This window comes from Nomascus leucogenys, chromosome 22a (assembly GCF_006542625.1).
Source record: "Nomascus leucogenys isolate Asia chromosome 22a, Asia_NLE_v1, whole genome shotgun sequence".
Taxonomy (NCBI): domain Eukaryota; kingdom Metazoa; phylum Chordata; class Mammalia; order Primates; family Hylobatidae; genus Nomascus; species Nomascus leucogenys.
Genome location: NC_044402.1, coordinates 101307854 through 101334528, shown reverse-complemented (window position 1 = coordinate 101334528; position 26675 = coordinate 101307854). Strand labels below are relative to the sequence as shown.

General features: G+C 38.3%; 1 protein-coding gene across 1 annotated transcript in view; it reads left to right on the top strand.

Annotated features, from left to right (window-relative positions):
* ORC2 (origin recognition complex subunit 2) overlaps positions 1 to 26675 on the top strand; it is a 57313-nt gene that overhangs the window by 10034 nt on the left and 20604 nt on the right. The window contains exons 5-11 of the mRNA XM_003253909.4: positions 4140 to 4229; positions 11594 to 11686; positions 13064 to 13095; positions 16934 to 16994; positions 18993 to 19186; positions 20931 to 21029; positions 23445 to 23554. Of these exons, the coding sequence (XP_003253957.1) occupies positions 4140 to 4229; positions 11594 to 11686; positions 13064 to 13095; positions 16934 to 16994; positions 18993 to 19186; positions 20931 to 21029; positions 23445 to 23554 (679 nt within the window). The remainder of the gene's footprint in view (positions 1 to 4139; positions 4230 to 11593; positions 11687 to 13063; positions 13096 to 16933; positions 16995 to 18992; positions 19187 to 20930; positions 21030 to 23444; positions 23555 to 26675) is intronic.

The following is a 26675-nucleotide window of genomic DNA, read 5'->3' as shown; positions in this document are numbered from 1 at the left end:
TACATTCACACCGTTTGTAACTGATCTCCCAAACTTTTCTCATTGTACAAAACTGAAATTTATTCATCTGTAGGTGGACACTTGGGTTGCTTCCACCTTTTGGGTATTGCGAATGATGCTGCTATGAACATGGGTGTACAAATACCTCTTTGTGACCCTGCATTCAATTCTTTGGGGTATATATACCCATAAGTGGAAATGCTGGATCATGTGCTAATTCTATTTTTAATTTTTTGAGGAACCACCATACTTTTTGCACAGTGGCTGCACCATTTTACATATCAACCTACAGTGTACAAGGGTTCCAATTTCTCCACCTTCTTACCAACACCTATTTCCTTTTAAAAAAAAAAAAAAAATAGTAGCCCTTTTAATGGATATGAGGCGGTGGTTTTATTTTCTTTTAAATTTCACATATCGTTAAATTCTCAGAGATCAGTCTTTGGACAAAAAGAACTGTAATAGCTAGTAGTATTGCATTCTAATATATAAATAATGTATGGTTTTCTATATTATACTTTTGGATTGTTTGTAACTTTTTATTAGTGTAACTAATGCAGTAGTGATTGATTTTGATGTAGGACTTGAGTCTTTGAATGTAAGTTTGCTGGAGATCAGCTGGTTGAACAGTATTGCCTTTTTTTTTTTTTTTTTTTGAGACAGGGTCTCACTCTGTCACCTAGGCTGGAGTGCAGTGGCACAGTCAAGGCTCACTGCAACCTTAGCCTCCCTGGGCTCAGGTGATCCTCCCACCTAAGCCTCCTGAGTAGCTGCAACTACAGGTGCGGACCACCATGCCTGGCTGGTTTTTGTATATTTTGTAGAGGTAGGGTCTCACCATGTTGACCAGGCTGGTCTCAAACTCCTGGGCTCAAGTGATCTGCCAGCCTCAGCCTATCCAAAGTGCTGAGATTACAGGCGTAAGCCATTACGCCCAGCCTGCTTTTTTTTTAATTTTTAAGATAGCATATCCATAATGCATCAACTGGAATTTTCCAGTTTCATTTTCTTCCAATAAACTGATAATGATACTTTTGATGCTATCTGAGTGTAGTAGGCTTTCATGTTTCTCAAATTTTCTCTTAAAATCTTTAACAGTTTCTCATTCTTACCTTATTTAAAACCAGTTGTTTTAGTTAATAACTTTTTCAAGTTTATATTTTGTCTATATCTGACATTCAGACAAAAATATATAGGCTGGGTGCGGTGGCTCACGCCTGTAAATCCCAGCACTTTGGGAGGCCGAGGCGGGTGGATCATGAGGTCAGGAGATCGAGACCATCCTGGCTAACACGGTGAAACCCCGTCTCTATTAAAAATACAAAAAAAATTAGCCGGGCGTGGTGGCGGGCAACTGTAGTCCCAGCTACTTGGGAGGTGGAGGCAGGAGAAGGGCATGAACCCGGGAGGCAGAGCTTGCAGTGAGCCTAGATCGTGCCACTGCACTCCAGCCTGGGCGACAGAGTGAGACTCCGTCTCAATAAATAAATAAATAAATAAATAAATAAATAAATAAAATATATAGTTATGCATTCTATATTCTAATTATATATTCTAGTTGTAGTTCTATAATTGCAGTAACAAGTTCTCCATAAATAGACTTGTGCATATATGAAAACTAGATACACTATAGAAGTAGCATTGCAGATCACTGGGCTAGCGATGAACTGGTCAGTAAATGGTGATGGGACAATTGTATATTCCCATTAAAAAAAAAAAAGGCCCTCTACCTCCCTTTATAAACAGATTAATTACCTTAATTATTTAAACATGAAAATCAAATTGTAAATGCTTTTAGATGCAAATATAAGAGAATATGGTTTTGGTCTTGATTATAGAAAGTTTTCTTAGAAAGCATGTAATCAAAAAAAGATTAACAAATTCAACTAATTAAAATTCATTATTTCTCAAGAAAGTGAGAAGACTACAGACTAGAAGAAAATGTTGCAAAAGACATGTCTGATAAAGGACTTTTAATCCAAAATATACAAAGTGCTTTTAAAATTCAGCAATAAGAAAACAATTTAATTAAAAACTAGGCAAATAGGTATTTGAACAGATACCATATGCTTATTTGCCATCTATTTTTATTCTTTATTACCAAGGAAAATAAAACAGATGGCCAATAAGCGTATGAAAATATGCTCAATATCATATCATCAGGGAATTGCAAATTAAAACAAAATGAGATACCATTATACACCTATTAGAATAGCCAAAATCCAAAACACGAATACCACCAAATACTGGTTAGGATGTGGAGCAAGAAGAACTCATTTATCTCTAGTTAATGCAAAATGGTACAGCCCCATGAAAAACAGCTGTGCTGCTGCTTATAAAACTCAACATACTCTAACTATATAATCCAGTAGTTATGTTTCTTAGTATTTACCCAAATGAGTTGAAAACTTATGTCCACACAAAAACCTGCAGGTGGACCTTTATAGCAATTTCATTCACAATGGCCAAAACTTGGAAGCAACAAAGAGGTCGTTCAGTAGATGAATGGATGAACAAACTGGCACATCCTGACCATGGAGTATTCAGCACTTAAATAAAAAAGAGCTATCAAGCTATGAACAAGATAGGAAAGGACCTCAAAAGTATGTTACTAAGTGAAATAGGCCAATCTGAAAAGGCTACATACTGTATGATTCCAACTATATGACATTCTGGAAAATGCAAAACTGTGGACACAGTAAAAAGACTAGTGTAAAGTCTATTTTATAAGAAACCAGCACTTTCCTTCAAATGACACCATAAAAAGAGTGTAAAGACAAGCCACAGTGTAAAGAAGATATTTTTTCTGAGAAGAAACCTGTAAAAAAATGTTCAATGTCATTAATGATTAAGGAAATACAAATTAAGACACCTCTCTTCAGTTTATACCCATTGTTTGAGAAAGATTAAGGAGTTTGGATAAAACCAAGTGTTGGTGGAAATACAGATCACTAGGAAAGCTTAAATAATAAGGAGGATGAGCACACACTTTGGAAAGTTTGACACTATTTTCTAATAAATCCATTAAGTGTTGACAAAAATTACATATATTTAAATGAAAAACAACTGTTTCAAAAACTTAATGAGGAGGGCATTGTTTTATATTTTTAATGTCTGGCTTCATTGAAGGCAACTGGATTTTCTTATCTGCTTCACGCATTCCATTAGTCAATATGATAACTTGTTATCACATCATGTCGTCTCTGGCATACCTCACTGTACACTCTTGTTTGAGAATCAAAAGTTAATTAATGTCTTAGTATTATTACGAAGTAATTTTGACCTCAGGGATCCTAGCAACCCTCAGGGCACATATTGGAAATTGCTGTGGTAGGAAGTAGGGTACTAGAAATGAATGTTCACTGTGTTGTAGGTAGCAGTTGATATTTAAAGAGGAGATTGAAGAATGTCAGTTAAGTCAGGTTCTGTGAAGAAAGCTTTTTTTTTTTTTTTTTTGAGACTTTATCACTTTATCACTGAGGCTGGAATGCAGTGGCACAATCTCTGCTCACCACAACCTCTGCCTCCCAGGTTCAAGCAATTCTTCTGCCTCAGCCTCCTGAGTAGCTGGAACTACAGGCGTGTGCCCCCATGCCCGGCTAATTTTTTGTATTTTTAGTAGAGACGAGATTTCACTGTTAGCCAGGATGCTCTCGATCTCCTGATCTCGTGATCACCTGGCTCAGCCTCCCAAAGTGCTGGAATTACAGGTGTGAGCCACCGCACCCGGCCAAGAAAGCTTCTACCATAAAACAGCTGTTTAAATCTCAACCTCAACAATTGTACTTTTCATCTTTGCTTCAGAAAATAAATATAACCAATAAACTCCCTTTAGTCCTCCCTCCCCAGGGACAACTGTTGCTAGGAATTGAATGCATATCCCTCTAATTTGGGGTTTTGCTATGGTTTTGTATTTTTACATAGATGTCTGTGTATCTTTGAATAGCATGTTAAAACTTATATAAACAGTTTCATAGCCTGTTTTCTTTACTATGTATTTCTGAATATTTTATATATAAATATAGTTAAACCTTTATGCAAGGCTATGAAGGGTACAAATCTAAAGTTTTTTGTTAAAATTTTTTTTTCTGTTAATTTTGTTTTTTATTCCTAAATGTACATTGCATTTTTTCTTTCAGAATCATTGAAAAATGGCTCTGCTACAGGTGGTGGAAATAAAGTTTATTCTTTTCAGAATAGAAAACACTCTGAAAAGATGGCTAAATTAGGTATGTTGCTTTTCTGATTTCTATAACTATTACTCATCTTTCCTAAGGTAGATTTAACCACATTCCCCATGATTATTATACCACTACATTTCCTAAAAGAATGAGAGAGATTCCCTATGGTTTAAGAAATAATGAGACATTCCTTAAAAGAAGGATGTTATATTAAGCACAATTAAGTTCATTTGTTTTTTTCATGCTCAGATGTCTTCTGTTTTCAGCTAGATTATAAGCTTCTTGTAGTATGTACACAGTCTTTTGTTTTTCTTTAGTCCTCTCCAATGTAGCTTAGTTTCTTTTTTTTTTTTTAAAGGTGGAGTCTCACTCTGTTGCCCAAGCTGGAGTGCAGTGGTGCAGTCTTGGCTCACTGCAACCTCCGCCTCCTGGGTTCAAGCAATTCTCCTGCCTCAGCCTCCTGAGTAGCTGAGACTACAGGTGTGCTCCACCACACCCGGCTAATTTTTTTGTATTTTTAGTAGAGAAGGGGTTTCACCTTGTTGGCCAGGTTGGTCTCAAACTCCCAACCTCAAGTGATCCACCCACCTCGGCCTCCCAAAGTGCTGGGATTACAGGCATGAGCCACCATGCCCGGCCATAGCTTAGTTTCTTCGCAAATTTTTTTGAAGTAACAAGTGAGAGTCACATGGAGATATTCTGAATTGATTAAATAAGAGTTTTGCTGGGCACGGTTGCTCATGACTGTAATCCCAGCACTTTGGGAAGCTGAGGCAGGAGGCAGGCAGACCCCTTGAGGTCAAGAGTTTGAGACCAGCCTGGCCAACATGGTAAAACCCCGTCTCTACTAAAAATAAGAAAAATGAGCCAGGCATGGTGGCATGTGCCTGTAGTCCCAGCTATCCAGGAGGATGAGGCAGGAGAATCGCTTGAACCTGGGAGGCAGGAGTTGCAGTGAGCCGAGATTGTGCCATTGCACTCCAGCCTGGGTGACGCTCTAGAGCAAGACTCCATCTCAAAAAACAAAACAAAACAAAAAACCCAGAGTTTTACTCTGTATATGGAAAAATCTTGTTTATATTACAGAAAAATGCTTACATAAAATTATTAGGAATGATCTTCTAACATTTTTCTTCCTTGAGTTACCACCTATACCAATTATACTTCAGTTGCTGATTTTCAGAGAACTAAGCTGTAATAAATTACATATAACCTTAAAATTAAACTGTCAATTATTTTTCAAAATTCAGGCCAGGCATGGTAGCTCATGCCTGTAATCTCAGCACTTTGGGTGGCCAAGACAGGAGGATCACTTGAGGCCAGTAGTTCAGTACCAGCCTGGGCAACATAGCAAAACCCTGTCTCTACAGAAAATTTAAAAATGAGGCTGGGCATGGTGGCTCACGCCTGTAATCCCAGCACTCTGGGAGGCCAAGGCGGGCGGATCACGAGGTCAGGAGATCGAGATCATCCTGGCTAACATGGTGAAACCCCATCTCTACTAAAAATACAAAAAAAAAAAAAAAATTAGCTGGGCATGGTGGCGGGCGCCTGTAGTCCCAGCTACTTGGGAGGCTGAGGCAGGAGAATGGCGTGAACCTGGGAGGCAGAGCTTGCAGTGAGCCAAGATCACGCCACTGCACTCCAGCCTGGGCGACAGAGCGAGACTCAATCTCAAAAAAAAAAAAAAGAAAATTAAAAAATTAGCCAGGCGCGGTGGTACATGCCTGTAGTCCCGGCTACTTGGGAGGCTGAAGCAGGAGGATCACTTGAGCCTAGGGGTTCAAGGTTGCAGTGAGCCATGATCACACCACTACACTCCAGCCTGGGTGACAGAGTGAAACCCTGTCTCAAAAAAACAAAACAAACAAAAAATCAGATGGCACTGTATTTCAATCTTGTGGTATGAGGGGGTCATCATTTTTGAAAGCAGTAAGGAAAGGAAATAATATATGTGAAAGCGCTTTGAAAATTATAAAGGTATATAAATATAAAGTTTGGAAATACCAAAAAGTCAGGAACAAAAGTATAATAATTATCCACCTGGTAAATGTAATAGTTGAAAAAGAGGACTTATAATGTATAATTATAAAACACCTATGGATATTTCTTCAGTGGTTTGTTTTTATTCAATCACTGTAGCCAATGACACATGTAAACATTCAAGGTCAAGTAAAAATGAAATATGTTAAATGTTGACACTGATGAGGAATATATGAGAAGTAATTATAAAACCTGTGTTTCTGAATATAAGTTAATCAATTGCCAAAATCAGTTTAGTTTTTCTAAAATGTGTAACATTAAATACATTATTGATTTTGAACATAACATGGTACATACAATAATTTACATTAATTGATGTGTTTCTTAGTATTTATTATCTACATCAAGAAATTAAGTTTTTTTGGTTGGGCATGGTGGCTCGCTCCTGTAATCCCAGCACTTTGGGAGGCCGAGGTAGGTGGATCACTTGAGGTCAGGAGTTCAAGACCAGCCTGGCCAACATGGTGAAACCCAGCTCTACTAAAAATACAAAAATTAGCCGAGTGTGGTGGCACACACCTGTAATTTTGGCTACCTGGGAGGCTGAGGCAGGAGAATCACTTGAACCCAGAACGTGGAGGTTGCAGTGAGCCAAGATTGCACCACTGCACTCCAGCCTGGGTGACAGAAAGAGACTCCATCTGAAAAAACAAGAAATTAAGTTTTTAAATCTATAAAAATGACTGAATCCTGTGTCGGAGCACTGAGAAACCAGAGAAGAAATGCTGATGTAATTATTAGAAAGATAAAATAGACACCAAGACCAAAATGAAACCCTAGGACAATGGTGCAGGACAAAGAAATACCACTGGAGAAAGAGGAGAATTATTATTGTAAAGTGAAATAGAACTCACAGGAGTAATCAAGTAGTAGTTCTCCATTTGGAGAATTAGCATGCTCATAACTTAAAGATGATAATGTGTTGTATTTGTAAGCGCTGCATAAAACTGGAATATTATCCTCATTCTGCGCATTTCTGTCATGACATCTGAAAGAAATACACATTTTAAAGTCATGAGAAGATAGTTTTATAGATATTTAGTCTTTATTATTATGACCATGAAATTTCAGGAACACAGTTTGACAGACTGATCAGACTTTCTAAAATCTTTGTTTAGTTATGATGCTCTTTAATGAATTTCACTGACTCATTAAGTATTGTTGCTAATTGTGTTTACATCTACATATATCAGTAAAATAGAATGCCTTAATATTTAATAAATAACATAATCTGCTGTAAAATCATATGTTATTCTGAGTATAAATGATGATTTTGGCCAGGCATGGTGGCTAACACCTATAATCCCAACACTTTGAGAGGACAAGGCAAGAGGATTGCTTAAACCCAGGAGTTTGAGACCAGCCTGCGCAACATAATGAGACCTTGTCTCTATAAAAAAAAAATAAAAAATAAAGAGTTTCATATAATTGGGCTAACCAAGATACAGGGCTAGAAATAGACTATAGGTTAGATAGGAAGGCTTTGTAAAATACAGAGAATGTATCTAGAGTAAGAAAATAAATGTAAACAAAAGAGCAAAAGTAGAAGTACCAGGTAGAGAAGAAAGTGAGGAGTTCAATCAGGCTGGAGAAATAAATGGGTAAATTAAAAACAGATTGAGATCCAGCAATCCCACTACTGGATATATACCCGAAGGGTATGAAATGAGTATGTCGAAGAGATATCTGTACTCCCGTGTTCATTGCAGTATTATTTCACAATATCCAGGATATGGAATCAACCTAAATGTTCATGAACAGAGGAGCAGATAAATATAAATGAGGTAAAAGAAAATAACTATCTTTTTTAAAAAATTAGAAAATAGATTGGTTAGATAGGACCAGATAATAGACTAATCTAAAGTTATCATTAGACAGAGACCAGTTTATTGTGTAAAATACAATATAAATGAATTAATAGAATAATGAATATAAAGATACAAAATTTATGCCCTATTTTTTTTCACAAGCCCACAAGTAACATCTTAATTTTTTTTTTTTTTTTTTTTTTTTTTTTTTTGAGATGGAGTTTCGCTCTGTCGCCCAGGCTGGAGTGCAGTGGCGCTATCTCGGCTCACTGCAAGCTCCGCCTCCCGGGTTCACGCCATTCTCCTGCCTCAGCCTCTCCGAGTAGCTGGGACTACAGGCACCCGCCACCACGCCTGGCTAATTTTTTGTATTTTTTAGTAGAGACGGGGTTTCACTGTGGTCTCGATCTCCTGACCTCGTGATCCGCCCGCCTCGGCCTCCCAAAGTGCTGGGATTACAAGCGTGAGCCACCGCGCCCGGCTAACATCTTAATTTTTTTTAGGGGCCTCACTGTATTGCCCAGGCTGGAATGTGTGGTGTAATCTCGGCCCGCTGCAACTTCCACGTCCTGGGCTCAAGCGATCTTCCTGCCTCAGCTTCCCAAGTAGCTCGGGCTAAAGTCACACGCCACCACAACTATAGAGACAGTTGCCCAGTCTGGTCTCAAACTCCTAGACTCAGGTGATCCACCCACCTCCGTCTCCCAAAGTGCTGGGATTATAGGCTTGAGCCACCATGTCCAGGCCTAATTTTCTATTAATAGAGTCAACAGCCATGCCATTACATTTCATTTAATATCATCAAAAACAAATATGACATAGGAGCAAGAAAAGAATGATAAAAACTGTACACATGCATTGAAAGTGTGCATGTAGATGATTAATACAGAGCAAAGGTCAGCCAGCTTTTTCTGTAAAGGGCCAGACAGTAAATATTTTCAGCTCTGTGAGCTAGACAGTCTCTGTTGTGACTACTGAACTTGGCTGTTGTAGCTGAAAAGCAGCCACAGACAATATGTATGGATGGTGTGGCTACGTAAAACTGTACTTAAAACAAATGGAAAGGCTGGGTTTGGCCCCATAGACTTATAGCTTGCTGACCCCTGACATAAAAAAAACACTGTAACTTTTTGCCATTCATAGTCATAACTGAACAAAAAGTTACGTGTTAAATAGTGATTCACCACTGGGCGTGGTGACTCATGCTTGTAATCTTAGCACTTTGAGAGGCCGAGGTGGGAGGAGAACTTGAGGCCAGGAGTTTGAGACCAGCCTGAGCAACATAGGAAGACCCAGTCTCTACAAAAATTTAAAAATTAGTTAGGCATGGTGGCGCATGCCTGTGGTCCCAGGCTATTTGGGAGTTTGAGGTGGGAGGATGGCTTGGGCCCAGGAGGTCAAGGCTGCAGTGAGCCATGATCACGCCAGTGTACTCCTGGGCGACAGGTAGTTGTACTAGGCATTGTGCCTGGTGCTTATTAGACATGTTGAGTCATCCAAGAGGTGTTGGAATGTCTGCCTATCTCTGTGTGCTCACAAAAATGACTATCTTAGCCGGGCGTGGTGGCTCACACCTGTAATCCCAGCACTTTGGGAGGCCAAGGAAGGCAGATCTCGAGGTCAGGAATTTGAGACTAGCCTGGCCAGCATGGTGAAACCCTGTCTCTACTAAAAATAAAAAAATTAGGTGGGCATGATGGCACACATGTGTAATCCCAGCTACTTAGGAGGCTGAGGCTGGATAATTGCTTGAACCTGGGAGGCAGAGGTTGCAGTGAGCTGAGATCGCACCACTGCACTCCAGCCTGGGCAACAGAGCAAGATTCTATCTCAAAAAAAAAGAGACTATCTTGTTCTTAATCCTCTTCAATTATTCCTTTTTCTTCTTTTCTCCCTGGCTCCTTTGTAGTTTAATAGTTATTTAAAATCAGGTGGAGCATTTTTATGTTTCAGTATAAAACCAAAATGATCTCAGCTAAGTTGCTTTTGTTGCTTCTTTTCATATGAAGTTGTTTCCCTATCCTGTGAATCAGCCTTTAATCCAAAAATGACATAAAGAGAAGAGCAAGGACTGAGCCTTAAGTATGCCTAGAATGTTGAGGAGGCTGAGGACAGTGAAGAAGAGATGGAATAACCACAACCAGTAGCTTGGGAACGAGGATAATGTCATAAGACTCAAATGGAGGAATTAATATCAAGGGAAGATTAAAAAAAAAAAAAAAAAAAAAACTTAGTGAATCATATAGAAGACCGAAGAGATTAAGAAAAAAGAAGCAGCAAATTCGTTTGTAGAGATTGTTATGAGTATCTTGGGTCAGTTTCAAGATTGGAGGATAAAAATGGGGGCAGGTGAGAAAGGTTTAGGAGCCAGTAAAATGGCTTTCACTTGTACAAATTTAACTACACCTTCTCCATTTAGAGAAAAAAAGAAAAAAGGCAGTTAATTTGGTATGTGCCCTTTTTCTCAGTGAACAGTGTCCCAGTGTGAGAGTTAACTTGGAAAAGGTAAATCTGTTTCTTCATTTGGGTTCATTTTCCACATGCCTCTCATGGTGTGAGTGTGAGAGCATCATTAAAGATAACAATTATATTTTTTTATTTAAAATGGCCTCGGCCGGGCGCGGTGGCTCAAGCCTGTAATCCCAGCACTTTGGGAGGCCGAGGCGGGCGGATCACGAGGTCAGGAGATCGAGACCATCCTGGCTAACACAGTGAAAACCCGTCTCTACTAAAAATACAAAAAATTAGCCGGGTGTGTTGGCGGGCGCCTGTAGTCCCAGCTACTCGGGAGGCTGAGGCAGGAGAGTGGCGTGAACCCGGGAGGCGGAGCTTGCAGTGAGCCGAGATCGCGCCACTGCACTCCAGCCTGGGGCACAGAGCAAGACTCCGTCTCAAAAAAAAAAAAAAAAAAAAAAAAATGCCTCTATTATAAGTGATTTGGTCTTTGGTCTTTAGAAAAAAAAGCGAGAGAAAGAAAATTGTTAAAGTAAAAATAAAATGGCCCCTAAACAAAAGACCACTATTTCATTTATTCTCGGTTGAAGAAATGGCCATCTGTTCAACACTATTTTATGTATTATTTATATGTATTATAGACTTTTTGGCACAAAATAAACTGTTCACACTTTATGGAAGATTTAAAAGATTTTAAAGTATAATTTTAATTCTGCACAGTTTTCACTTGATTTTAGATCTCACTTTCTGGCCCTTCTTTCTCACCCCCCATCAAAGATGTGCCTCAACTATATATGGTAAGAAATGAAAGGAACGTAAGTGGTTGATGGAGAGAAGAGTATGGTAATTAGAGAAAGCAGCAAGGTCAAAGTTAGTTATTTGTATTTTTTTTTAAAGAAATCTGTGGGTAATATGAAGGAAAATTTGAAGATGCTGGGAAGACAGCTAATAAAGGTGAAAGCAGTATTACTCCTAATATGGGTAGGATTATTTTTCTAATAAAAGTAACAGAGGTTTTTAAAGAATTTTTGTCAGCGAAATAAGGTTATTTCCCTCTTTATCTACTGTTGTCCTTTAAAAGGTTTTTATATATTTCTTTGTTTACAGCTTCAGAACTAGCAAAAACACCAAAAAAAAGTGTTTCATTCAGTTTGAAGAATGATCCTGAGATTACGATAAATGTTCCTCAAAGTAGCAAGGGTAAGACATCACATTAGTTCTTTGAAAAGAGTTTTCATAGTTGCTTCAAGATAGAGCATGTTACTTTTCTCCTTGTTTGTGAATTTTTATATATTTTCTTCTTTTCTGAAAATTCATTCAACAAAATGCAATTAATATTTCAACTCATGTACCTTAGTATACCCGTGTTTACCAGTCAATAAGAGGGAAAAATATCTGTGCTAACTGAAGTTGTGCAAATTGACAGGGTTAACCAGAAATAGTCTTTAAGTCCTGTTGTCATTTGCTTGAGTTAGCCAATTATTTATAGAAGATTTGGCTTTGGGAAATACTATATGAAATAAGGCGTTTGGAGTTTGAAAGTCTTACAGTTTGTGGAGCAGCTGTTTTTGAATGATCCATTCTAACTAGATTAAAAAGTGTACATTTTGTTGCTCTTTATTTATATTTTTCTTTTTGTTTTTGAACACCAGTGTCACTTGCCAATATTTCTATTTTTTTCATTTTTTAGAGACGGGGTCTCGCTATGTTGCCCAGGCTGAAGTGCATTGGCTATTCACAGGCACAATTACAGCACACTATTAAAGCCTTGAACTCCTGGGCTCAAGTGATCCTCTAGCCTCAGCCTCTCATGTAACAGGGCCTATAACCACACCGCATTGTGTCTGGCTCCATTGTACTTTTTTTTTAAAAGGAGTCTCGCTTTTCACCCAGGCTGGAGTGCTGGAGTGCAGTGGTGTGATCTTGGCTCATTGCAACCTCTGCCTTCCGGGTTCAAGCAATTCTCCTGCCTCAGACTCCTGAATAGCTGGGATTACAAGTACCTGCCAACACGCCCAGCTAATTTTTGCATTTTTAGTAGAAATGGGGTTTCACCCTGTTGGTCAGGCTGTTTTCTAACTCCAGACCTCAAGCGATCCTCCTGCCTTGGCCTCCCAAAGTGTTGGGATTACGGGCGTGAGCCACCGCTCCTGGACAGTTGTACGTTTCAATAATCAAAATTTAAAAGGGCTCCGTTTTTCTTGTTAGAATGCTACAGAAATGCAGGAAGTAGCTGTTAATAATGTGAGTAATCATGAAACTAATAGTGATAATCCTCCGGTGGATATGGAATTAATTTATAATTTAGTAATAATGTGGTGGCTTCTATGTAGAAGCTGCAACTTTGCTTTTTTTTTTTTTAATTTTTAATTTTTTGAATAGACACAGGATCACGCTGTGATGGCCCAGGCTGGTCTTGAACTCCTGGCCTCAAGCAATCTTCCTGCCTTGCCTCCCAAAGTGCTGGTATTACAGGTGTGAGCCACCATGCCCGGCAAACTTTACTTTTAATGAAACTAGACCACAGTGAAAAGTGAAGTGTCCATAGTAAGTCATGGCTTTTTGTTCATTCTTTAGGCCATTCTGCTTCAGACAAGGTTCAGCCGAAGGTAAGCAATTGACTAAAAAGCAAAAGCCTTAGTGTTACAAAGTAAGACATGATGAAAAATCGCCAGAAATTCAATGAAAAAATTGATCTCTTAATTTATATAGTGCTTTGTAATTTACAGATATTTGGCAGTGAAATACCTAACTTATAGATGGAGAATTTGAGGTTCAGAGAAATGAAGTGACTTGTGTGAGTTCACTTGACTAGGAAGGAGAACAGCTAGAAAATGAAGCCAGGCCTCCCAGACCCAACTGTTGTGCTTTTTCTGCTGTGTGTAGCTGGCCTGAAAATTTTTGGGGTTTTGCTTTTATGTATCATGTTCTGTTTCATTTGCAGGGGGAAGAGGGCAGTGTTGTGCAGTTTGATCCCAAGATGCATTAGATCCATTACTCTATCTTTTTATCTCCTCCTTTGTGGGGTTTTTTCTTTGTTTGTTTGTTTTTGAGACAGAGTCTTAACTCTGTCGCCCAGGCTGGAGTGCGGTGATGTGATCTCGGGTCACTGCAACCTCCACCTCCCAGGTTCAAGTGATTCTTACACCTCAGCCTCCTGAGTAGCTGGGATTACAGGTGCGCACCACCACGCCCAGCTAATTTTTGTATTTTTAGTAGAGGCAAGGCTTCACCATGTTGGCCAGGCTGGTCTTGAACTCCTGACCTCAAGTGATCCACCCACCTGGGCCTCTCAAAGTACTGGGATTACAGGTGAGCCACCACGCCTGGCCTCCTTTGTGTTTTTGTGGTATAATTTTCTCATTATGCCTTTTCAAGTGGTGAGTGTTCCATGAAAGGGCCATATGTGCAAAGCATCCCCCAAATGCCAAAGGAGCCAAGAAACCAAAGGACAAGGCAGACAAGTTTAGTTTGTCTGTAAAGGGTATTTTATTAGAGACAGAAGCATGGTCTTGGGCAGCCACAAGACAGGTAGCTCTCTGCACTGTTACTCCCCAGACCCACGGCTTACATACCATAAGGAAAGGGGATACATGTTCCAGCAAGATAATTAAAGGCAACCCTCTTTAATTGTCAAGAGGGCAAGAATGCTGTATGCATTGTAGCCAGTAATTTGTGTGATAATATCAAGGTTGACATGTTCTTTCACAGAAGGCAGTACATAAAGTAGGAATCAGGAGGCATTCATGAGACTGGGGCTAATCAGAAGTTAACATGATGGATTAGCATCCAAGATGGAGTCACTTTTGTCTCCACAGTCAGTATAGACATTTAAGGCCATGGTTATGGCCTATGCAGGAATGTCCTATTTAGACAAGTCTAGGTATGGGATTAGACATGCCAGACTTTCATTTGTCTTTAATAATGCTTTTTTCTTATGTCTTGTGTGTTGTATCACTATAAAAGGAAAAAAAAGAAACTCATTGCCATAATCCAATCAAGAATTTAGATTATTTTTTCTCAAGTTATAGATTATAACCCATTAGAAGATATTGTCACCTCTCCCAAAAAACCAGAAAAACCTGTTGATGAAACAAAGCTACCTATCACAATAAGGGACAACATCATTGTGACAGAATCTTAGTGTACTATCTTAGAAAAGCAAGTTCAAGAGAAAATATATGTAGGGCTTGGGGATCCTGGGCTCAAATGGCTTAAGGCAGGTTTTTCAAGATGGTAAACTGATTGGGATTGGGCAAAGTTAGGGACAAGATATTTTAGGATTGGTAGACACAGTAAAGTGTATCTTGATAACTAAACTGTTGATAAGATAAGCTGTTTGCCCTAGGAGTAATCTGTTGTCCTGATAGGAGAACAGTTTGCCCAAATGAGCAAACTGTCAAGAGAGATTAGTTTGCAGAAATTTTCTATAGCAAGTAGGAAAATTATTTATTAGTCTTGTCTTTTTGAGCAGGAATTTTCTGCAATGGTTATTTTGACACAGGTGTTGTGAATTCTCAGACTTAAGCTGTGTAGATATATATAAGTTGTCTCAATACTCAATCTTGAAATCAGTTTACGGTGGTCACGTTGTTATATTTAGGACCATCAGAATCAGACACGTGAACCTTCTCTATAACAAAAAAAATTAGGGGGGGGGGGCGTGTAGCTCGGAGGGGAGGAGTGGGGAGGGGGGAGTGCAGTGAGCGAGATTGGACTGCTGGGGGAGGAGATCGTCTCAAAAAAAAAAAAAAAAAAAAAAAAGAAATCAGTTTAATAGGACATAAACTGCATTTTTAACAAATGAAGTAGAATAGAATTTTAAATTTCTGTTTTATAATTTTTTTAGTTATATATACACGTCTACTGGGTCAAGATGACAAAATATAAAGATTTTTGAAGATCTTTATCAAAAAAGTTTGAGACATACTGTAATTCCATTGGTAAGGGATTAGCTCAGTTATTAGCATGCTATTCTTTTTTTTTTTTTTTTTTTCCCCCTGAGGAAGAGTTTCACTATGTTGTCCAGGCTGGAGTCCAATGGCGTGACCTCGGCTCACCACAACCTCCACCTCCCAGGTTCAACCAATTGTCCTGCCTCAACCTCTCGAGTAGCTGGGATTACAGGCATGCACCAGCACGCCAGGCTAATTTTGTATTTTTAGTAGAGACGAGATTTCTCCATGTTGGTCAGGCTGATCTCGAACTCCCGACCTCAGGTGATCCGCCCACCTTGGCCTCCCAAAGTGCTGGCTTACAGGCATGATCCACTGCGCCCGGCCTAGAGTACTATTCTTAAAATCAAATCAGATTTTAATGACACCAGCAATCTTTCACAAGACAATAAACTTAAATTTTTTTTTGTCATATTGTCATGTTGACAAAATCACAGGGTACTTTAACTTTTTTATCAGTACTATTAGAAATTTACATGTATGTAACAGTGGATGTTTTAATGTGCTAACAACTTATGGTATTAAAGTATTCTATAAAAAAACAGACTTTGTACTTCTATAAAAAGTTATAATTTTTTAAATACAGAAAGTAAGAAAGTGTAAATCTCTCTTTCTCTCCTCAAAGAATGTAATACTTTAACACCAGTAAATTTCTAGCACATTAAAAGGCCCATTGCCATATACATAGGGGTGCCCTTTCCCTTTCATATTTATGATTGCTATATAATACTATCTTCTAAAAAAATACTCTATTGGGCTGGACGCTGCGGCTCACACCCATAATCCTAGTACTTTGGGAGGCTAAGGTGGGCGGTTCACTTGAGGTCAGGAGTTTTAAGACCAGCCTGGCCAACATGGTGAAACCCTGTTTCTGCTAAAAATACAAAAATTAGCTGGGCATGGTGGCACGCGCCTATAATCACAGCTACTTGGGAGTCTGAGGCAGGAGAATGGTTTGAACCCAGGAGGTGGAGGTTGCAGTGAGGTGGAGTGAGCCAAAATCACGCCACTACACTCCAGCCTGGGTGATGTAGTGAGACTCTGTCTCAGGAAAAAAAAAAAAAAAAAAAAAAAAAAATATATATATATATATATATATATATATATAGGACACACACACACACACACACACACAAACACACACACATATATATATTCATTCTACTAATCTGATAGGTGGAAGTAGTTCAAAAGGCTGATATACTCATGTTTTTTCTGTACATAATACAGTATATACATACTTTACAAATAATGTAGAATTCAATTTCTAGAATCACTCTAGTAATCCTTTGGAATTTGTTTCTTTTGTTATACCCTTTTTTTGCTCCAAATAATTCATTTGTCTTAATCTTCTAGTTCTAGGAACTAAGCTCATCTAGTTCTAATGCAGTCTATTGAAAGCAAAATTTTTTTCTTTTTTTCTAGCTTCTTTCACTCAGATCAGTCATTAACTTCCATGTTATTATTTAATGCTTTTTCTATTTTTAAACAGAACAATGACAAAAGTGAATTTCTGTCAACAGCACCTCGTAGTCTAAGAAAAAGATTAATAGGTACGTATTTCTTTTTACATGACGTTTTTATAAAAAGTAACATCTAAACAAGAGGCAATAATAGTTAAGTATATAGGTTCTAGACTTAGACTGCTTGGTGTTTTGAATCTTTGGCTTTTAGTTGCAACACTTAGCACCATGTCTTTCACATTGTAGTCAGTGTATACTGAAGTCAACTAAAAGGTCTTTCCAATGAAATAACATGCCTTTTAATTGTTTTGAGACAGTTTGGAAATTATTCTACTGATTTATTTGGAAATTTTATAATGAAATAATATTAAATATTCATAGTTGTACTGAATGCTAAATAAAATCAAGTAAACAGACATGGCTTCTGCCTTCTAGGAAATTAAAAATCATTTCAGATTTTTGAATATTTAACTTTGGGGCAAATGACTGGACCTTTATATATCAGAAAGATGTCAACACCTTTCATAATGCTGACCCTTGACAATAATAGTATTAGCCAACATTGTTAAATTCAGCCTAACATCAGGGCTTCATACTTCATAGCCCTTTCTTTTCATGGTATGGATTTCATAGAGTTGTTAAAACTGTATTTTTAATCACCATAAAATTGGTAATGCTAAATGATTTGGTATATTAAAGCAGTAAAAGATCTGTATAGTTGTGATTGTTATTTCATGTCAACTATATCCCATGTCTTATGTTTTCTCCTCATCCCAAAGATGGGTTGTTTTTTAGAGAGAAGGTGAACTTCCCTCTTCCTTCTTAATCACCACAAAACATACATACCTGCATGGGGGAAGCATACATGTAAAGAAGGTAGAGATACTTTCTGGTACCTGCCACCACTTCTAACTGTGCATATACCATGAGTAGCAATCAATGCACATCTGAATCTGCTAAGCTATGTATGCCCACAAAATCAAGCCCTTTTTTTTTTCTTTTTTTTAATATCTACATTTGTTACATGCTGACTTGGGATAATCCTCTGCAGTATGTCTATTGTTCAGAATAAATATGCTGATTTGTTTAAAGTTTTTTTCATTCATATTTTGGAAGTTAGCTTTTAAAAACAGTTTTATGCCTGTTGAGTGTGAAACTGGCTTTATTCTTATTTGATAAGTGTAAAACTAGCTATATTATTTCTGGGGAGTTGTAGGGGTGAGGTTGTGGTTTGTTTAAAAAGATAATTCTTGAATCAACTCTGGGATGGTGTATGTGTATGTATTAGTAATAATTATAATAAGTACCATTTATTGAGTGCTATATTAGTATGACGTTTTCAGTAGGCAGCAACAGAAAATTCTGTAATGGTAGTTTAAGCCACAGACATTTAAGTATCTCACATTAAAACAAGTATGGAGATGCAAGTTCCATGGTTGATATATCATTAAGGACCCAGATTCTTCCTATCTTTTTACTCTGCCACCAGCATTTTTCATCTTTAGGTTTGATACTTCATATTGCAAAATGGCTTTCATAGCTTTAAACGATGGGTATAAATAGGGGCTTTTCTTCCGTAATTGAGGAAAATCTTTCCCAGAAGCTGCCAGCTATTTTCCCTCAATTCATTGGTCAAGGGGTCACATAGTCAACCATAGTCAGAGCAGAGGCTGGGAAAGCAGGTACCTAGAAGAGGAAAAAGGCAGTTACCATGATTCATCCCCTAGGATGAGGCATATTGCCATATTTTGCAAAATTGGAGTTCTGTTAGCAAGGAAGAGGGAAAGAGAATGGTGTTAAGTATGATTAACAATTTCTATCACAGTTCCTTTGTGTCAGGCATTATTAGTGGCTTTATATACATTTCAATGTAATCGTCCTAATGGTTTATTAAACTATGTACTATTAATTTGATAAATAAACTGGTGCTGAGAGAATTTGTTAATTAGCTCTGGTGAAATCATGAGCAGGTAATGACAAAACCAGAATTCAGACTGTTACTTCAGAGCCCCCACTCTTTGCTTTACCCCACAATGCCTCTTTTGTCAAACCATGAAATTGTCTGAATTGCTATTTTTCCCCCCACAGTTCCAAGGTCTCATTCTGACAGTGAAAGCGAATATTCTGCTTCCAACTCAGAGGATGATGAAGGGGTTGCACAGGAACATGAAGAGGACACTAATGCCGTCATATTCAGCCAAAAGATTCAAGCTCAGAATAGAGTAGTTTCAGCTCCTGTTTGCAAAGAAACACCTTCTAAGAGAATGAAAAGAGATAAAACAGTAAGTGAAGAGAGAGACTTTAACCTTGAAGAAAAATTGTGTAGTATCTCAAAGATAAGCTACCCTAAGAGATCCACATCTCTCAAAATAGTACTTGTTATTCACTTTTCTATATTTTCTCAGCCTTCCACATAAATTCCCACATATATTTGTTTCTACTTCTGAGCTTTCTTTTTCTGGCCTGTCTACATATTCGTGAATTAATACCCTAGTATATGCTAAATAGTATATGCTAAAAGTGACATCTCAATTCCGTTGTATAAAAATGAACTTTTTAGGCTGGGCGCGGTGGCTCATGCCTGTAATCCGAGCACTTTGGGAGGCCAAGGTGGGTGGATCACCTGAGGTCAGGAGTTTGAGACCAGCCTGGCCAACATGGTGAAACCTTGTCTCTACTAAAAACACAAAAATTAGCCAGGCGTGGTGATGTGTGCCTGTAATCCCAGCTACCCGGGAGGCTGAGGCAGGAGAATTGCTGGAACCCAGGAGGCAGAGGCTGTAGTGAACCAAGATCATGCCATTGCACTCTAGCCTGGGCAATAAGAACGAAACTCTGTGTCAAAAATAAATAAATAAATAAATTTTTAAATAAGCTATGGGATTAGAATAAAAAGTAACAAAAATAAAAAAATGAACTTTTAAGTAAATATTGATTGGACAATTGGAGGCATGAGTTCTCAGTGTATCTTGTTTTTGTACCATTGTCGATGTATTCAAGTCAATGTAATGAATGATGTGGCTAGGGACCCATGTTGAGTCATTTGGAGGAACACTGCAGCCACCTTGGTTTTAGAAAAGGCTAATTATCCTGGTGCTCTGTCTAAAGGTTCAGAGCAATTGAGGAGCCTACTGCTTAAATAGCTTTCTGTCCCTTCCTTACCACCCTAGAGTTTAGTCCTGCCCCAAATCAGAAGAACAAATAGTGTGCGAAGAAAATTCCACTTGACTGGAATAGTAGGCCAGTTTTTGGTTTGTTTGTGGGTTTTTTTTTTCTTTTGTTACCTTGCAGTTGATTTCCTCCTCATTTTCACAGTACTTCAGCTATACTAATATTAAAGGATTTGCTAAGACCATTTGAGGCCAGGCATGGTGGCTCATGCCTGTTATCCCAACACTTTGGGAGGGCAAGGTGGGAGGATTGCTTGAGGCCAGGAGTTTGAAACCAGCCTGGATAACATAATAAGACCCTGTCTCTGCAAAAAAAAAAAAAAAAAAAAAAAAATTAAAAAAATTAGTCAGGTGTAGTGGTGCATACCTGTAGTCCCAGCTACTTGGAAGGCTGAGGTGGGAGGATCCCTTGTGCCCAGGAGGTTGGGGGTACAGTGAGCCGTATTTGCACCGCTACACTGCAGCCTGAGTGACAGAGTGAGACCCTTCCTCAATAAAGAAAGGAAAAAAAAAAAAAAAAGACTTACTTGAGGAGAAACAAAGATCTTGATATGTAAAACCATCTCTCTTTTTTTAGTCTAAATGGAAATTACATATTGTAACTTAGGAATCATTTTTAGGAACAGACTACTACTTCACCTAGTCATTTCTTTAACTTATATGATCCTAGTAATTACTCAGTTTTATTACTGAAATTAAATATGCTTGGTCCTTAACTGGTACTGTTGCTTTAAAAAGAAAATACTACCAAGTAAAGAATTTCACGTGTCCTATTTTACATTAATATTACTGTCTGATTTTGATATAAGACAGATATCTGAAGCTACTAAGGACTGACTACTCTGTTCACTTTCAGAGTGACTTAGTAGAAGAATATTTTGAAGCTCACAGCAGTTCAAAAGTTTTAACCTCTGATAGAACACTGCAGAAGCTAAAGAGAGCTAAACTGGATCAGGTATGTTGCAAGGAATGTTACTTCTAAATTTTTTTTACTCTGTCCTGAAAAATATGCTACATAAGCAACAGATTTGAAAAGTATACGCAAGTAGAATTATTGTTCTGATCAAATGAAACACAAGTTAATGTGATTATTACTTCTTTTATTATATAAACAGTAAATAGGCTGGGCACACCTGGCTCATACCTGTAATCTCAGCACCTTGGGAGGCCAAGGGAGGAGGATTACGTGAACATAGGAGTTTGAGACCAGCCTGGGCAACATAGGGAGACCTCGTCGTTACTAAAATTTAAATAAATAAATAAATAATTTACTGGATTAGACAGACTATAATTATGCATTTTCCCCCTCTTACTCGTTTATTATTTCTTCAGGATCTATGACAATCATCAGGGTCATAATTCCTTGATATCCATTTACTGTTTATCTCTGTTACTCATTTAACCTATATGTATTCACTAAACCTCACACTGGTCATAAAACAGCGACTGCAACCTGACTTTCTCTCAGTTACAAACTTTGCAAAAAGTAGAGGATATTCTACTTGAGGATATTATGGAAAACCTGCCCAGTGTGGTAAAGTAACAAGATTACTATGTACCATGGTTCCAGTAGCTCATTTTACAAAAAAAAAAAAAAAAATACCATACAGTTATACTTGCTGGGGTTTTACTTCTCTATGAGAGGAGACAGAACCATCTGAGTGAGAAAATCTTTGTCCGTAGTAATTACAATTGATAATCTAAGTCCTGGCTCATTGGTATTGAGACTCGGATCAGAGAATATAAGCAATATGGGAGAAGGACACATGAATCTAGGCTCACAATAGGACTTCATCAGACTTAGAGGCAAAAAGATCTCTAAGAGGATGAAAGAAACACCTATCAGTGAGGGAGAGGAAAGCCTTTCATTGGTCGTAAACATAGCATAGCTAACCAGTACAATCTTCAGTAGCATGTGACAATAAGCATTTATTTTTCATGTCTGCAAGTGAGTCAGAGGTTGGCTGATCTAGGATTTGCTCCATATTTCTCTTCCTCGTTGGACCAGCAGGCTAGCTGAGGCATGTTATCCTCATGACAGTGGCAGAGCCATAAGAGAAAAGTGGGAAAACACACAATCTCTTACAGCCCAGGCTCAAAACTAGATTGTCAGTTCTGCTTCATTCTAGTTCAGCTGGATATTGGGGTCGAAAGTGCAGTTTTCCATGAATATTAATTAAAGTTTGAAATGAGGCTGGGCATGGAGGCTCACACCTGTAATACTAGCACTTTGGGAGGCCAAAGCGGGAGGATCACAAGGTCGGGAGTTTGAGAGCGGCCTGCCCAACATGGTGAAACCCCATCTCTACTAATACTACAAAAATCAGCCAGGCATGGTGGCACGCGCCTGTAATCCCAGCTACTCAGGAGGCTGAGGCAGGAGAATCACTCGAACCTGGGAGGTGGAGTTTGCAGTGAGCTGAGATCGCGCCACTGCACTCCAGGCTGGGTGACAGGCTGGGTGTCTCAAAAAAAAAAAAAAAGTTTGAAATGAAAGTACATACGTGAGATAACATTCTAGCGTTCACACTCAAGTGTGAGTATGCTCAGATAATCTAGTGTAAATGACTTCTGGAAAAGATATTAGTGCTTTCTCTGCTTTTTCAGGGCTCTGAACTCAGAAGAGATAAGAGAGTTTTTTTTTTTAACTACCTATTTAACAATTTTACTTAAAGGTAGTTCTGTTTGCTTTAACTGTGACTAAATAAACACTGTACAAGCCAGAGTACCTGGAATATTCATCACAACTCTAATCTTCAGTATTTAAAGAATATTTTACTTGAAAGGTGGTGGAATCATGAAAACATGGTAGTGCCAAAGTGAAGAACCATATGTAGCTTTTTGCTAGAGTTTTCATTTCAAAAAATGATCTCTGATTCATTAGCATGAATTTCCAAGTTTGGGGTACAGGGCAATGCACTTCCCTCAGTTTGTTTATATTATTGTTTTTAAAAATTTGCAATACTTACCAAAGATAAAGGATTTGTTAGAAACAGCTTTTGGAAGAGGAGCAGTGATATAGGTTTATTTTACTAATGATAATTGTAAGTAAATTATAAAGAACTTTTAATGTTTTCTGAGAAATTAAAGCCTTATTCTTGGAGTTTATAATGATTTAAGTGGTTCTGGACAAAACTTACCAAATTCTTTACTGTTATTACTAAAAAGAATGTTAACAATTTTAAGAAAACAAACAAATTTTCTTTAAGAATTTTGTTTATCAGTTGATATACTCATTGCCAAACCAGATTAAAGTAATATTCCAATTGGATTGGCTTCTTCTAAGCTCTACTTCTAAGGAAATTGTTTGGATTGATTTGCTGTCTGTGGTTTGAGAATGACTTTTTTCCCCTCCTCCTTTTTTTTAAAGCAAACTTTGCGTAACTTATTGAGCAAGGTTTCCCCTTCCTTTTCTGCCGAACTTAAACAACTAAATCAACAGTATGAAAAATTATTTCATAAATGGATGCTGCAATTACAGTAAGTATTATCGTTACAAACCCTTGTAAAATAAAGAATAATATATATTTACATGAATATATTAAAGTAAGTTAACATTTTTCTTTTTACAGTGAGTTTGAGATATTTAGTCATATATAAAAATAAATGTAAAAATAGACATTATGACTCAGATATAGAAATGTCACTTTATTGTATGACTCTTCCCAGAAATTCTACAGTTTTTAAGAAATTTGTGTTTATCAGACTTGACAGCCATTGATAAGATAAATAGCATTTCTTAGAATTATGTTATTGGTGTAAAAAACTTGAATATTTCATTTGTCAAGATTAATAAATATAACAATTAGAAAAAAAAAATTAGAAAGTTTCCCACAGCATAGTTCTTGAAATGAAAGGATAATATTTACTTTAATCTTATGTATGTGTACTACAGACTTTCAGAATTTTATGAACAGATTTGTTCTATAAGCATTATTTTACTATTTTAACATTATTTCCTAGAATATTTTTCACTTTTATTATTTTCACACACCTCAGATTAAATTTTAAATTTCCATTAAAACGCCTAGAAGAATGATTGAAATCAAAACATAATACTTTCTTTTTATGATAATTACTTTTATCCTTGCAGTTAAAAGACTTGAACATAAGGAAGTGCTTAAAATGTACACTAATGTGAATATACATGCACACTCACAGTTACATTGTCACTGAGGTAAATAAGAAGGTAGATCCATGGGCCAGGCACTGTGACCCATACCCATAATCCCAGTGCTTTGGGAGGCCAAGGCAGGAGGATTGCTTGAGCCCAAGGGTTTGAGAGACTCTGTCTTAAAAAAAAAAAAAAAGTTATGCTAGGAAGGGAATGATTAACTTGCTGCAAGAACCTCGGCTTCTCTCAATAACTATTTATGGATCTATGCATTATAAATTTGTAAGCTCTTCACTCTAATCCCATCCCCAGCCCATCATTATTTTTTTCTCCCAGTATGCCAACTTAGATAACTTAATTTGCTTTGCTTCTCAGATGAGACCTTATAGTCAGCAAGTTCACTGGAATTGCTAGCTCTCTGAATTCCTTGCCTCTTTATTTCTGCAGCTTTGACCTTGGTAATCTCTACCTTTGGAGGTTACCTCTTTTCTGTTCTTCCATTTCTAGGTTATCATGCATTGCCAGAGAGCATCATATAAATACTGTTTCTGCTTGACCTTTGTAAACAATCACGGAGTTGGACTTTAGCTTGACCTCTAGTGCTTGGTGTTTTGGGTGGTCTCATTCACTCTTCTGGCTTCAGTTGTTTTCTGTATATGAATAACTCATGTAACTGTTAACCTCCAACCCATACCTCACTCTCAGTAGCAGACCTGGATATCTGAATGTATATTAGAAGTTTCTACTTGGATGTCCTGTAAATAATTCAACATACATAAAATTAAACTCATCTGAAATCCACTGTTCCCACCTGCCCCTGCTATCCAGCAGAGTGAATGACTGAATGTTAGCCACTCCATTTGTGTAGTTGCCTATGGCAGAAAACTGAGTCATTCTTTTTTTTTTTTTCTTTTCTTTTTAAGAGACAGTCTCACTCTGTCACCCAGAATGGTGTGAATACAGCTCAAGGAGCCCCAACCTCCTGGGCTCAAGCAATCCTCCCACCTCAGCTTCCCAAATAGCTGGGTCCATAGTTGTGCGCCACCATTCCTGGGCTAATTTTTTTTATTTTTTATTGTGTAGAGATGAGGTCTCGCCATCTTGCCTAGGCTGGTCTCAAACCCCTGGGCACAAGCAGTTCTCTGCCTTGGCTTCCGAAACTGCTGGGATTACAGGCGTGAGCCACAGCGCCCAGCCCTGAGTCATTCTTCAGTATTCTTTTCCTCACTCTCCACATCTAATCAGTCTCCAAATCTTATTGGTTTGACTTTCTATAAAGTTCTTGACATTTTAACATTGTTCTCCATGACAGCTAAGTTAATCTTCCACAGTTTTGTTCCTTCCTATCCATTCCCCAAATATAGCCAATGTGATCTTTCTGAAAAGAACATGTTACTTTCCTACTTAAAACCTTTCTGTTAACCCCTCATTAGTTACTTTTAAATGCTCATTCTTGGCTGGGCACGGTGGCTCACGTCTATAATTCCAGCACTTTGGGAGGCCAAGGTGGGTGGATCACCTGAGGTCAGGAGTTCGAGACCAGCCTGACCAACATAGTGAAATCCTGTCTCTACTAAAAATACAAAGTTAGCCGGGCTTGGTGGTGCACGCCTGTAATCCCAGCTACTTGGGAGGGTGAGGCAGGACAATTGCTTGAACCCGGGAGGCGGAGGTTGCAGTGAGCCAAAATCGCACCACTGCACTCCAGCCTGGGTGACAGAGCAGGACTCCATCTCAAAATAAATAAATAAATGCTCATTCTCCTTGGAAGAGTGAATTAATGGTTTAGTATGACTTAACAAGTCCTTTGTTACTTGACCTCTTATCAATTTCTATCAGTTTCAACTCTGCTTCAGCCTGTAAAACTTTTTAGGACTTTTTTTGTTTTTTTTTGAGACAGAGTCTTGCTCTGTTGCCCAGGCTGGAGTGCAGCGGCACAATCTCGGCTCACTGCAAGCTCCGCCTCCCGGGTTCGCGCCATTCTCCTGCCTCAGCCTCCTGAGTAGCTGGGACTACAGGCGCCCACCACCATGCCCAGCTGATTTTCTTGTATTTTTAGTAGAGACGGGATTTCACTGTGTTAGCCAGGATGGTCTCCATCTCCTGACCTCGTGATCCGCCTGCCTCGGCCTCCCAAAGTGCTGGGATTACAGGCGTGAGCCACCGCGCCCAGCCTTTTTAGGGCTTTTATTGGCAATGGTCTCCCTTGCCTCCAGTCATCTGTCATCTGAAAAGTAATAGAAGCTACAGTGAAGCTACTGAACAAATTAGAACTAGAAGCTTGGTATACAGATAATAAAATTGTGCCTTTACCTTGTATGAGTTTGGAATAAATATTTATTTATTTATTTATTTATTTATTTAAGATGGAGTCTTACTCTGTTGCCCAGGCTGGAATGTGGTGATGTGATCTCAGCTCTCTGCAACCTCCACCTCCCAGGTTCTTCCTGCCTCAGCCTCCCAAGTAGCTGGGATTACAGGTGCCTG